The sequence below is a fragment of the Fulmarus glacialis genome, unplaced genomic scaffold (genome assembly GCF_000690835.1).
Source record: "Fulmarus glacialis isolate BGI_N327 unplaced genomic scaffold, ASM69083v1 scaffold16342, whole genome shotgun sequence".
Taxonomy (NCBI): Eukaryota; Metazoa; Chordata; class Aves; order Procellariiformes; family Procellariidae; genus Fulmarus; species Fulmarus glacialis.
Window position 1 is genome coordinate 4489 of NW_009196083.1, and position 15060 is coordinate 19548.

The 15060-nt window shown below is 39.9% G+C and overlaps 1 protein-coding gene across 1 annotated transcript in view; it reads right to left on the bottom strand.

Annotated features, from left to right (window-relative positions):
• Positions 1 to 1777: 1777 nt before the first annotated feature.
• The window catches only part of SVIL (supervillin), a 107233-nt gene continuing 93950 nt past the window's right edge, over positions 1778 to 15060 (bottom strand). The window contains exons 32-41 of the mRNA XM_009572095.1: positions 13867 to 13908; positions 13023 to 13174; positions 11670 to 11775; positions 10633 to 10840; positions 9825 to 9958; positions 9001 to 9156; positions 8464 to 8607; positions 4145 to 4266; positions 3181 to 3336; positions 1778 to 3055 (exon numbers count right to left, since the gene is read on the bottom strand). Coding sequence (XP_009570390.1) covers positions 2969 to 3055; positions 3181 to 3336; positions 4145 to 4266; positions 8464 to 8607; positions 9001 to 9156; positions 9825 to 9958; positions 10633 to 10840; positions 11670 to 11775; positions 13023 to 13174; positions 13867 to 13908 — 1307 coding nt within the window. The 3' untranslated portion in view covers positions 1778 to 2968. The remainder of the gene's footprint in view (positions 3056 to 3180; positions 3337 to 4144; positions 4267 to 8463; positions 8608 to 9000; positions 9157 to 9824; positions 9959 to 10632; positions 10841 to 11669; positions 11776 to 13022; positions 13175 to 13866; positions 13909 to 15060) is intronic.

The window sequence follows — 15060 nt, forward strand, 5'->3', positions numbered from 1 at the left end:
GCAATATTTTTAAGAGTCAGGATTGAGCAGTTTAAAACCATAGGAGATAAGAATCATGGCTGAAGGCCTGGAAACTGCGAGATCGACAGAACATGCGGAATGCCATGTTCAAGGTACTGCCTTTTTCACATACAGAGTCCCTGTACCAGATACTTTGCCTCTGAATTCACCTTAGACATTAAGTGTGTTCTTGGGGGTCTATTTGAAACAAGCAAACAACACTAGATAACACAAGCAAACAAACTACTCCCCTCCCCATACCCAGACAAAACCTGTTTCAGCTGTATTTCCCATGCAGGGCTGTAAAAACAGTTCAAGAAGATTTTAATGGCCTTTTCCAATTTCCAACCATAAATGGCATCCCCACAGTGGAGAGCGAGGGTGGCAGAAAATTAAAGCATAACCCACAGTCCTGTCTGAGGCCTTAACGCTGACTTGCTTTCTCTTGTCAGCTTCACATTTGAGGAAAGCATTTTGATAAATAACAAGTATATTAAGGAAAATAAAAATATTTTATTTTCTGCAAAACCTTGAAGTTTTCCTAGGCAACGCTAGGAGCAAAGCACTTAAGCAGGAAGTTGGGTTCTGTGTCCCGGTTCCTGAAACTGAGACACGAGACATCAAATTATGTAAAAATTACGGTAACTCCAAGAGCTGACAACACTGAATTATGTTTCACTGCCTGCAGGTCCCTGTGCCGGCTCGTCTTTTCTTTTAGCTGAGATTCTAAAGGCTTTAAGGGTGGGTAGATGTTGTCTTTCAGCAGCACTTGGAGGACTGACAGTGTTTTCAAAAAACGAAAGAAAATGATACTTCCCTGCCAGAGGAAAAAACAAGGTCAATCATGCTATGCAAATCAGCTTTCTGTTGGAGAGAAAAATCAAAACAGAGGAACCTGCTACCCCCACGGTACAGACTGAACATGAATAAACAAAACTTAATTCCTGCTTGATTTTATCGCCAGACAGGGTGAAAGAGGAAAATACATGGGTGCAAAAATACTTAGATGAATACAGCAGTGACTTTGGAAACCTCTCAGCGCTTGAAAAATAAACTTGTCGCTATGAAGCCCTGCATTTTCAAACTAAGAGTGTCCCCCATGCAGAAGACGTAGCTGAGGACCTCTGAGAACTATCAGACATCTAAACATCTTTTTGCTGGAGGCTATGTAAGAAGTATCCTGGCTCTGAATATTGTTGCTACCCTTTTCTTGGGTTACTTCATCTCAGTTCTTGACAGAAACCAGTAATGAAAGGAAATACATCAGTGCTGAAAATTCACCTGTAGTATCTCAGGTCAGGTGAATAGTACTTGCATATTTCTAGGCTTTTGGTTTATTTACTTAAAGGCCAGCTTACAACCTATTACTTGATCTGTCAAAACAAGATTAATTTTAACTATGGAGCAATATTTACTGCAGATCTTGATGAAATCTACACCTCACACATTCAAAGATCATACCTTCATTTCCCTGGGCCTAGGAGAATGACAAGAGCAGCAACAGGCACCACTGCAGGTGATCACTTTTTACATAGGCAGGAGGAGCTCTGCACAGCAGAAGGAAACTTACGCTGGCGGGAATGAAAATGTGATATCCACTAGGCTACCAGAGGGGAACCACACAAGTTGTTAGTAGAAATGCCAAATACCTGAAAAACATTTCAAACAATAGCAAATTTTTACTCAATTACTCTATTCAATGTCCTAATTAGCTGAATGAAAAAGATTTTGACTCCGGTGCTTATTGAAAAAATGGACATGATGCCATACTCATTTGCAGTTCAAGTTTTACTCCCAGTTGCACAGAGGTTGAAAAGATTTTTTCAAAGTTTGAGAACCAGCAAAATAATTTTGGTTTCATGTATAAAACACGGCAACCCAAAGGATATAGAAGCTGTGTGACTGTTCCAACGTTCAGCATTAAAGTGTTGCACAACCTAATTTTATCTCATACATTGATTATTTTTTCTACATTATCTGCTTCTTAAATTATAACTCTGTACAACACCCGCAGATATCCAAGGTTAAAATATTTTGATAAAATACCATGTTATGGAAGGTTCCAATGACTTAGTACAGATTACAGTATAAAATAATGACAAGTCAGAGCATTGCTAAGAGTTTATTCAGAAGCTTTTACTTTTGGTTCTTATATCACAAAAGACATGTTTAATGTTTACAACAAGTATTAGAAACTGAGATGTTTTTATTTCTACTATTATAAAAGTAACATAGGAGACCATTCTAAGCCATCTTCAAAATGCAGACCAATCTTTTTTTTTGTATATAAACTGTACACAAAACTCAAGGCACTATACATTTTTGGATAATAAAGTATAAAGGTTGATTCGCATAGTTTCTCAAGAAATCCATGCTATAAATACAAACGCTTTGTTCAGTTTAGCACCTGAAGCAGCACTGAGAACAATTCATTAACTATTGCAAAGAGAAACTTTTCAGAATGCGTAGGAGATACATATTGGTGGTATAGCTAATTCAGTACAAGCAACTGCCATCCAGCTACTTTTCTGTAGTTTTGACATGGAAGTCTTGAAAGTGAATATATATTGCATTGTTAAATACATACTTGTTCTATGTGTTTATATAAATATAAATTCTTTGTAATCCACAAACTAACAAAATAACACTTTACAAAGAGAACTTCTTCAAAAACAAAAATGGCAAGTATTGTGTATAGCCAAAGGACACCTGCAGCAGTAGCTCAAGAAACTACTGTTTAAGTGCATAGGAGAGCAGTGCTTAAACACATTACCTTTAAGAGTAAAAATTGAATTCCATTTCCAAAGAGCTCTCTTGGCCTTTTATAATATTACACACCTCCAGATAGGTAGTCACTAATAACTTCAGATTATTTCTATTTATTCTGTAAATGTGGGGTACAATTCTTCTAAAGGGCATAGAAAGTGAAAACAGACATCCCTTTAGCGGTCACTCCAATAAACACAACTTAGAAAAGTCCTTTTGCCTTCTTCAGATTAACCTGCTTCCAAGATGGCAGTGCACTGTACTCTTCTCTTGTCATCTCTAATGCAACCTGCATTTAAAATGAAAGGATATGCCATTAGTAAAAACACTTACAAGTAGCAGAACTGTCAAATGACTTCACAGCATGGTTAGACACACATGCACAGAGTAACAGTGCACCTATTCTCTCCTTACCTCAAAGTCCTCATCTGAAAGGTAAATTTCAAGCTTCAGTGGATCAACACCCTCAGGTAGAGGCCTAGCTAAGAGTTCTGCTAGTGGATACACCGTTTTACACAGCTTGGCCAGGACGTCCTCTACAAGGATTATCTGATTGGAAACGTCAGCATCCTGTAGGGAGAAAAGGAAAACAGAGAACAGGATCACAATGCTGAAACCACCAATGGCTCCCATTGCAGTCTGCAGATGGCACGGGATCAACCTGCACTGCCTGGCCCACGGAGCACAAAGCTATACATCCAGGTCCGCACACAGGCAAACAGCCCTGCCCTACAACAATTTCATGGCTAAAAAAGATCTGCACTTAGCAGAAGGACATCCTGTATTCTCAAAATACACAGGCTGAATTCTGTGTTTAGTCACGAAGCCAGCATTTTCCACTAAGAATGGCTGCAGAAGACTTACAAAGCAGAAAATGTCATTTGCCCTCAGATGCCCCTTCACTGAAGGCTTTTAAAGCAGTCATGTGTCATTTGGCTGTGATTCCGCTTCCCAGGTGGGGAAGTCAATGCTGGAGCTCTTGGAGCCAGCTGATCCTTTGCAGGCCATTTTGCTCCCCTGCACTTCGAGCCTGGAGGACAGACCAGAACTGCACATTGCTGCCTGTTTCACATGATTGAAACAGTTGTTCTGCTAAACTCTAGTGCATCTCTTTCTAAGATAACACTTTCCTCCTGTTTTAACAAAAAAGAATACGAGAAGTTACATGAAAGAACAACCAGGAATATCCATACTCCCAGTCAGGATTTAGCTATGTTGTTATTTTTCTCCTGTGCAGACTCCTGAACTGTACTTTGTAAGTTCATCCTCTGGATTTTGGGGCTTGACAGCACAAACAAGCTGTTTGTGACAATGTTACTGACAATGCAAGACACAATTACTAGCAATAGGAAACAGTATGTTCAATGAAAAGATTTACCATTTCTGTGATCTCTGCGATGTCTTCCCTGTGTTCCCAACTTGGGAACATATTAGTGAAGGTCAGAGGCTCTAGGCCAGCATGAATTAGATAGGATTTGGGGGGCTTCTTTACATTTTTTCCTAAAAATAGTCAAAACACACAAAAAAAAGAGAGAAATCACAAACGGTACCGTATTTTGCAATGTCACCCACTGTCCAAAGCTACCTCATAAGCATGTTTAATTGATTGTTCCTGAAAAGCTGAAGTAATTTAAGGCAGTAGGAATAAATTTCACCAGCATTTTTTTTAATGTAGTATGGCACCTTTTAACATGTTTTTCAGTATTCTTTAATCTGCCTTTTACTGTATCTGACCACAAAGATCAAACCATGTATGCTGAAAATCCCCCACATTTACTTCCTAACCCAATGTATTTCTTATCTTACAAAAACAGGGTTAGAATAGAGTAAGCAGAGTGTGATGGTCTGAAATTAGCCAAATTCAGGTAAATGAAACCTTCTGGTATGCTCAGCAGAAGTGTCCTGCCAGCAGCAAATAAAGCTTAAGCTTGGAGGCTTAAGTGAGAATGTTTAAACTGTTCTTAACTCGGGGTATTGAGGTCTAACACAATCATTTTGTTATTACAAATTCAAAGGAATGGCATCTGAAAGTTAACAGAGGTATTGCAATAGCTGGATGGTAATTACTGATGATTTTGAAGACAGTTCCGCTTCTTTAAAGCATGTATCTGTGCACACTGTATAGGACATGGACATAACCCTGCCTAGGAGTGATGCCTTATCAGATTAAGTGGTTAAAGTCATTATGCTAAGTACTGGTGAAAAAAGGCCTTACTGGTTGAGTGATTTCATTCCCCACGGATTCAAAAGCACTGATAAACTCCAAATATTATTGGAAAGATGTAGACAGGCAGTCAGGGACTGGGAGGAGTTATCATCCAAAAAAATATTGTACCTTCATCTTACTTGGATTCAAACAACTCAGTCTAATCAAATTTTTTTTCCAAATAGGCAATGGAAAAGCTTGTTTGGAAGATGTTGCAGAGTCCAGAATCAGGTGAAACTAACAGAGCAACATGACACCACCTCACTTCTGAAGGCTGTAGCTTTCCCAAAAACTGCTTCTTGCAAAATTCTGTTATTCCCTATATTCGATCTCAGAGCATCTTTAATGCACTAAGATTTCCTTCAGAGCGTATAAATCCATTACAGAAGACGCTGTTTTTTACTGTAGTCCCTACCTGCACTTGATGCATGTGGGCTCTCAGGAAGGAGGGTCTAAAAGAACACAGAACACAGCCCCCTCCTTCCCCATTGCCAAGGAGCACCCCAGGGAACTGATGCAACACCTGTGCTGAATGCAAATGGAGAGCCTGGCTGGACACTGTTGTTCCATTAGCTTTGCAAAATCTGAACATTACAGGTTTGGCTTTAAATCAGATGTTGGGAGAATATGTGCACATGAAACTCTGAATACTAGAGATAAAAGCTCTGTAAAGTAGTCTAACAAACGTAGTAGAATGTGAGTGCTTTCACTAAACAATTTAGACAGGAGACTTATCATTTGAATACTTTATTTTAAGCTTTCTCTTCCACATATTTTCACTGTGGTTTATTTGTTCATTCTACCATGAATGATTCAACAAGCACTTAAAAACTTTGCATTTAAAAAACGTGTGAATTTGCTCTAGTTGCGCTGCTCCACTGTCAGTAACTCAGCCAAGAAATAAAAGGAGAGTGGCATTTGCTGGCAATGTTCCAGTACAGGTAAGATGAATTTGTATGTAAGTGGAGAAACATTTTCATTGCATGAACTCTGCCCGCAGCACAAGCTGATCTCCTCACTAAGAATCACTGAAGGCCTAACCAGATTCTTCCTTTCCTAGCAGTCTGCAGCTCAGCTCTCCAGACTGCTGATTTAGCAGATAAAACCACAGAAAAACTTTCAAGACATTTTGACAAGTTAAATAAGATTTATGCACAAGGAGAACTGCTAGGTATATTCAAGGGATATCCAGAGTTGCTAATCAATCTCTTTCATACCATCATGTAGTTAAACACTGCAAGCCACGAAAAGAAAAAAATAAGGGGGGGCGAGAACGAGGGAGAGGGACATAGACAAGGGAAGAAATGGAGAGAGAAGAATAAGAGAAAAGCATTTTAATGCTTCTGATCACTCAACTATATTCTGGTAGTCAAAATAATTGCAGCAGCATTGGTATCTCCTGAAATTCAATTTCTCTACCTTGATAAGTAACAACACATAAGAGCTAGTCAGCCCTGACAGCTTGATGCAATGAAATTTTGAAGTGGTTGACAGAATCCCAGATTGTGAAAGTGATAGATCACCAGAACAGCATAGTTTGAACAGTAAAAAACCACTAAAGAAGTTCACATCAGCTTTAGCATAGAAATAGTAGAAGTAGAATCCGTCTTTAACAGCAACAAACTTGCTCTGCACCTATCCAACCACACAGCCCAAAGCTTTTGAGAACTACCCCATGGCAAAGAGGATAAAGCCACAACTGCTGCAAAGTCACGGCCAGTGGTAAAAAAGTGAGCATCCAGCAAAAAAACTTGTCCTATGATACATATGCTAAACTTCAGATTCATAAGGAGTCACTGAAGAGCTTTCCACCATGCATCAAACTCAGATGCAGCAAATTCAATCCAGTGCAGAAGGTATTAATCCCTTTTCCCATCATCGAACTCTATGAATTTCAAAAAATCTGGAAAAGTATCCAAACCTCAGCATGTGTATCTGATTCCATCTCTGCTGGGGCCAGAAAACATGATTTTCATTACCAGAAGATTACAGCACTGCATCAGGAACACTGAGACCGGGGTTCTTACTTCCATCTCTCTCACTAGCCTGCTGAGCAACTCTGGGCACTTCATTGCATGGGGCTCTGTTCCTCTAAGCTGATGTTCACTTCTGCTGTGAAGCACATTGTATGAAATGATTTCAAAGAAATGCATCTTACCACTCCTTCGGACTTGTAAAAACTGGGGGCGGGGGTGATGGAGAACAAGTAACTGGCCTCTTCTTTAGGAATTCAGCAGTCACTGCCAAAGACTCTTCCAACTACTGCCCTGTCTGTAGCACCCCATTCCTAAACAAATGCTGCTGTTTGGCAGGGCAGTGCCAGGGACACCAGAGGATGAACCGTGTAGAGCAATAATGAAGTCCTTTAAAGGTCATGTTTCAGTGTCTCTAGTACTGGTTTTCAGCTGTCTTGTGCCAGGTGTTACCACCTCCCCTCAGTGACATGAGGCAACTGAGTAGAAACACAACACTTGCTCCTACTCCTATTCGACCTGCAGATTGGGAAGGAGAGACTGGCTTATCCTCGTAAGGGTGGAATCCAACAAAGGTATCACTTTCCCTCTTCAAATATACAAGTATCTATGGGAGAAGATGACAGATACCACTAGCTGTGTCACCAGTTGTAAAGTTTATTTGCTACAGAAGAAATCAGTGGCATCATGAGGTCTGAAGGTCCATAGCAATCAGGCTTTCCTTGCAAGAGGGCACAGTTTGCGCCAATTAAGTCCTAGTGACTTATTCACACTGTTCTGAACTAACAGAACATGGCTGTTACTTATGCCCTCTTTCCTGGATGGTAACCCCATACCTTTCTTTATTCATCCTCCATCAGAAGATGCAAGGTCTGTTCCCAGCCTCACATAACCTTAGATGAAGTGAGAGGAAAGCATTACAGTGTCTCAAGGAAACTCTACTCGTGCAGAAAATAATCTGGTCAGTGTACTCTTCCATGATCATCAATTGCAGCTTGAATCACTGCAACACCGAGCAGCAATAACTGTCTTGTAGAAATGCATTTCCAATGACCACCTGTTTCCGTGTAAGACTTGTTCTCGATCTTCAAAGTCCTTCCACCTCTCCCACTAAATCAAAACCCAGTTACATCAGCAAACTATCTTCATTCAGTCTTTTGATACACAGAAGCTTATGAAATCTAAAACAGGCTGGACAGAAAGCATTCAGGTTCAAGAGGCTGTGTTCTCAGAATTCACTTTTAGGGTCTAGTGTCTGAACTATTCTCCCACAGTGGGGGCACAGAAGAGAAATGAAGCCTTTCCTCTGAGAATTGAGTCAGCAGAGTATCTTGGCAATTTGGGAACAATGCCATTACAACACAAATGGTTTGCTAAGAAAGAGCAGAGAATGTATCTTCAAATACACTGGTGTTTATCAGTGTCATTGGGGAAGCACCTGAATACCTTTCAGCTTGGGACAGTAAGGCATGGAAAGGTACAACACACTCAGAACAGCCAGGCACAGCAATCTGTTACCTTTGCAGTACTGGAGCACTGTCTCCATGGCGCATTTCCTGTCTGTAGCCCACCTGATTCGAGCTGATCCAGCGATTTTGTTTTCCACAGGCCACCAGCCTTGCCACAGGTACACTTCATGGTGATTGTCAACAAGGAACAGTGCTACACAGCCAAAAAATAACAAATCCATAATCAGCCACTTATTAGTTCTCAGAATTCCCTAAACAACCCCAGTCTTACATGCTTGTCAGCATCAGGACAGGATCATTTCAAAGCTTACCAATACCTTCTTGCTATTCATCCAGCTGAACTCAGATTTTCTGATATAAACAATGTATTTTTATAGCAAGCTTTTGGGATACATGTAAGTTTGATTAGTTCTCAGCATCTTTAGCATGGAAAAATTACTGTTATTGCTTAATGCTGTATAAGCATTACATGCACACATTTTCCTGCGATAAATCAAGTTAAAAGTGATTATAGTTACTGAATCACTGCCCAATGCAGGATACAGTTATCTGTTTTCTTGTTACTTAAATATTTTAAAGCATATACCTGGCTGTGGGGCAGTGTAAAGGTCCTCTTGCAAGAATGGCATGGAATTGATGACAGCAGGGTCTCTTGAAGGGTAAATGTACTCGGTGGCTGAGAATTCTCCTGATGAACTACTGAGGCTGAACAGGCGGGGGGTGAAATTAAACTTTCCGGGATCTTTAAAGAATAAAAATTAAGAAGATTTCCAATAGAAAATGCCAGAGATTAATGTAAAAAATAAAAATATCAACTTTTAGAGTGACTGTAAATTCTCTGTTTTTTTAAAAATCAAGAAAGATGCCCAGGTGTCCTGGGGGACTAGCAACAGCTGTGAAGAACTTGAGCTAAAAGGCTGGCTGCCATCAGTTTGAATCTGATCCTGGCTAGTTACTATCAGCCATTTCATAACTGGCTGTTTTGCAGCTTAAGTGAAGCAAGCCCATCTCAGAGTTTACTTTTTAGCTGACAAATTTTCCACTTGGTAAATCAATCCCCCCGCTACCTTTGTTGGCAGTTTCAAAGCAAAGATTGGACAAGAATGCGTGCAGAACTGCCTCCTAAATCCCGTCAGAAGAGAAGCAAAATGTGTTGGTAACAGTGTTAACTGTTGCTCTGTGCTGCATGAATACAGAGGGGCTGCAGAAGGGGGAGAGAACAAAATGAAACACTTCGTTTTCCAGCACTTTCCTTCTAAAACAGTATTACTTAACTCAGTTGATTTTTGGAAGCACCTCTCTGAAGGGATCATCTCAACTACTAAGAAGTTCTTCAAAAGCTTTACATTAAATCTCACAGTACCGTCGACCAGTAAAATATGAGTGCCAAATCCAGGAATGCAGGTCTACCTTGCAACATGCAATCATAGGCCTTTCGATCTCTCCTTCCTAGTGCGTCCCAGAATCCCAAGGGCTCTGACCCTTCATCACATTCATGTATCGTCACTTTGCTGCTGCTGTGCAGCCCTGCCTCCAGTGGACATCTACAAAACACAAAGAAGGAGAGTGAACCCAGCTTTACTGCCCCAAACAGAGCTAACACAAACCCGCTGGCCACTCGCATTATTAGAACCCAAAAGCACCCTATAGGCTTGTTGCACACTTCATGTCAACATAGGCTTTTTGAAAATGATGACAAAAATTATCAATAAACAAGATACAGAGTTTCAGCAACCATTCTCATACCATTTCTGAGTCACATACCCAGAGTGGAGGAGATGCTTGCATGAGGTCTCAGTAGGGATTCTCACTGCCTGTTTTTGTAACTACTGCTGTCCTCCTCACATGCTTTCCCAAATTAATTTCCTCTTCCTTATTCACAAGGCTTGATTCTAATCCTCCTATCAACTGGGATTTAGTTTGCTATTCAGATATTCAGCATCTTCCTCCAAATGGAAAGAGATTAGTTTTTTGCAACTGTAATTAGTACAGTAGGAAGAATAAGTGCATTTTACCTTAAGTAAGTGATTGCAGAACACTTGTTTTCCCCACTCCACCGAATCAACTACCCGACATTCCTCCTTCTTACCAAGCATGCACACGCTGCAGTTGTACTCAGAGGACAGCTTTATTTATTTCAACTTTTATTTGAGGCAGTCTATTTTAAGTAAATTGGTAGCCTGTATAAACATCTCCAAAATATAGGTCAGACACTCACTGTTCTTTTATTTTATTGGCTGCTGTTCTTCCTACATCCTTGGTGTGAGATTGTGCTTTGCAGCCATGCCACAGGTAGATAAGAGCTTTATTTATATTGAGGACAATCATGGATGTCCGGGAACGCAAGCTGCTGCAGTGACATGCTACTTCAAGTAAGTTTCCTTCATTGGGAACTTCTCCTCGCACGCAATATAGCCTCCAGTCACCTGGAGCAGACAGGAACAGTGCAGCAGTATTACACAGTCACATGGGATTGAAAATTCAAGACCTCTGCTCTGGAACAGCTGTTCTCATACTGGATGAATTTCACATATCGCATGCCTATACTGTCACAGAATAAACTAGCTAAGCATCAGGTTTGGCTAACGCTACTTGAGAAACCCTGTTGCAGAAGAGATGCCTTATGAAACCTTGCTACAAGAGTACAAGTGTTAAGAGCTGAAGAGCTTAACAGAGCAGAAGAGTCAAGTTTCTGCTCCGTTTCATACAGAAAAAAAAGGGAAACAAATACAGTAGTCCTTCTACTCAGCTCCTCTTCCCCTGTGCACCTTAGGCAAAGGAGGTCACATTCAGATACGAACTGGAACATGTCCAAGCTACACTTGCACTGAAATTCTCCTACCTGAACTGCAGCATTCAAGGAATATACTGCTAAAAGTAATGAATGGGTAACAAAAGCTTAGAGTTCTCCTTGGAGCAGGAGAACTAGTCATAAAAATACTCTTTTGCCCAGACTATGTAGAAAAGAACATATTTTAAAGCAAACAGGCACTTTGCTTAATTAAAAAAAACAACTAGAACCATTTATATGCATATCAATACAATAAAGTCAGCTTGCTCTACGGTGACAAAATCCATTCTAAGGTCAAAGAAGAAAAACTACCTTGAAACAAAGCATGGCAAAGCTGTCTCATGGGTTTCATGGCATTCATTTCTCTTTTCTACAGAGTATGGTAGTTGAGACTGAATTCAAAGCCCTTCACAATAGGTAAAAAAGGATTTTGGGGCAGAAGCTTTTAACCAACAGTAATTTACTTTGTGCATTTTCTTCTTCCTCTTCCCTTCTTCCAGCATGCACAATCATCCCTCCTTGGAAGCACTGCAGGAAGCATGGCGGTTCTTTCCCTTGAAGCACTTGTACCTGGAAATTGAAAGCACCACTCTTCATTAAAAAAATGAAGCAAGTATACAGGCTCAGGAAAACTAGTCTCTATGGATTATTAAAAATTATATAGTTATGGCCACCCATGAAGATGGCTTTACAACTGCTGACTGTTGTTTAAATTACCATATATATCAGCATGCAATGGGTTTCATATGTGACCTGCATATTAAAAGAAACCTCTGTTGGAATCCAACAATCAAGAGTTTCAGAGGATAAGGGATACCAAATAAACGAATTTAAATTAGTTTAAACTAACCATTATTTGAATTCTTTAGAGGACTGGGCTATCTTGTCAGATATTCTTTGAAACTATTATGAGATACTGTAGGAACTGAAGTAGGTTCACAATTTGCTGTGAACTGGTTTACATGACAACATGCATGTTCTTTGCTCATTAAACATTGCATTTTGATTACGAAATTGATGTAGCCAATTGTTAAATCAGCTACATTGCACAGCATCCCACACTCTGGGTCAAGTGCATTTGTGTGTCTCCTCTATGAACTCCTGTCTTACTGGTCATGTCTACGCTGCTGTTAAAAAACTAATTACAGCATTATCGAGGTACAGAAACGAACTTTAAATCTCCCTTCTTTTGTGCTGGTAACAGTCAAGCCACAGCAAAGCCTAACTCCACCTAAAGACAAAGCAAGCTAGCCTGTCCTCTGAGCTTCAAACTAGCTGTTATCTGCAGTTGCTAGAATCTCTGCAAAACAAGGCAATCTACTCCGTAATTACACGGTAAACATATTGAAAATTTCAAATGTATTTTCACGCCTTGGCCTGGCAGAAAGTGCTTCTATTCTCAGCACTAGGAAGACAGTCCTGTTATCTGAACATGTATGGAAGGGAAGGCACAAATTTGTTTAACTGTGCTTCACCTATTCCTGCAGGGAGAGGAGGGAAGACATTCTTCTTCAGCCATTCTCAGAAACATCATCTTTAGAAGTGGGATTTGGGAATGACAATCGATAAAGGAGCTTATGTGTCTGTGGAAGTTGGAATAAAGCCAAAAGCAATTTTGAGGGCTGGCTATTTGTACTGGCAAGATAACTTTTACAGAAAGAGAGGAGGCAAAAAAGATCACCCACGTTTATGTACTGGCAAGACAACCTTTACAGAAAACGAGGAGGCAAAAAAGATCACCCACGTTTACACTGTTAGTGGCTACTTGGGCAGGCAAGTCTTACCAGGACTGCTACCTAGGTCTGCAGGAAGCTCACCTGTGCTCCTCTCTCTTCATCAAGTTCCACTGTCATCAGTGCCGATGTCCCTTTCTCACTCACTGTGGAGTGCCTTCCTTGCCAAAAGAAATACACGCATTTCTCTTTTCCAACAGCTCTTACTTGTTGCTCTCCTTTTTGCCTGCTTCCAACTGCAAAACAGAAAGCACATGCTGAAGAAAGTACTCTGGCTATAGGTTTAAATAGCACGTGGTTTAATCTTGTCTGCCAGCTCAGCACTATCCCGTCCAGAACAGGAAAGATAAAATGTCCAATTGGAGGAACATTAGGTCTCCAAGCCAGTAGTCCCCGTGCAAAGTTGGCAATGTCTCATCAGGTGGATGTAAGCCCACATGCAGAGATGCCTGCGCTGGCCAGAGAAACAGATGTAGAAAGAACTGGTACTATCTGGAGAAAAATAACTGACATCACTTGAGCCAATTTGCATGTGAAATGGTATGTCCAGTTATGTTACCAGAAGAGTGCATTATGGCTCATTTTCCACATTACACACTGTTCTTTGGCAGCAGCAGAGTAGCTGGCTAAGTTGTATTGGAAACAGCAACAGCTGAGAAAGCTACAGGCATAAAAGAAAAGTCTTTCTTGGTAAAGTGATACTAGAAAGGAAAACTACAGAACAAAAGAACACCAAAGCAGTATTTTTCAGTCATAAAAACGTTAGGATTAGGTAAGCTTTATTTATTTATTTTAAAAAATTAACTCCATATTTCATGTTGGTCTGGAAAGAGGGTTATCAGCAACTCTTCTTTTTTTTTTTTTTTTAAAGAATCAGTATTTAGTTGTTACGATAAGCAAATAATGTTTACAGCAAGTAAAGTTCAACAATACAACCAATTATGGAATATTTTGCTCTTTCCAGTAAATACTGAATAAACAAATATAATCAAATCAAAGATTTAAAAAAAACCCAAGAGCTTTAAACCGGATTCTTAAAAAAGTATTAAAACTTCTGCCTTGATTTCAGCAGTGCTGAGTAGCATCCAAGTGAAATACTTAGGAGAAAGCATCCTGTTTTTTTCAAGTTAAGAATACTCAATCCACTAGGCACTTCTAAAATTTATGGGTTTTACTCTTATCTGTACATTCAGCCCATAAAAGTACTGCCTCCTACATAAAAATTTATTCTGTTTTGGAGTGATGGAATATATTTTCATCCATTTTGATTAGGAGTCTGTTTACAGTTCAGTGTTAGTGTTACCCACGGCTCCCAAGACTTACAAGCTTCTGTATTTTTCTTGGATTTGCCAATATCTGAACTCAACGATCCTGAATAAGACCTACCTACATTTTTTGGCTAAAAGCCTGAAGCTGTATAGCTGTTATACTGCTTTCAACCAATTCTAATATTTTCCTATTCGGAACAATCATTTTTAGACCATTTCTATTTTACTTACCACAAAAGCCACCTATTCTTAGTTTAGTGCCAGAAGGGAGAGTTCCAATGAGCACACCGAGCTGACTGATTCTCAACATTTACCTGCTGCTCTCAGGCTCTTTGTCAGAACACTGCTAAAGTTTTCCACTTGAGACTGAAACCCATAACAAAGGGTTTCCAGAAACAGCAAAAAAGACAGCAAGGGCAATGAATTGGCAAGGCTTTTCCTGTCATTGTTACTGTTCTCCATTACCCAGCAAAGGCTTTCCTTGTTGCTAAGCCTACCTCTCTTGCAAGACATTCAGACCACTGTCATTAGTCCAGCTGCCTAGTTATTTTGGTGTTAAGCTGTGGGCACAATTCTGGCTTAATGAGCTGTCCTGTGAACACGTACAACACCACTGTTGGGTAAAAGCAGAGATGGACAGTATTACATTTGATGTATAAAAAATAACTACAGCTTTTTTTTTTTAATACTTTCTTTTAAACAAAATATAATAATAATCTCTACTTCTTAATGGCCTAGGAAGGCTAAAATGTAATTTCTAACCTTTAAAACAGTTTCACATCCAAGGAAGTCTAGGTCTGGATCTCACCACTAACAGCAGCAGTTTCAGCTGCACTTCTCCATCTTTCAGCCGG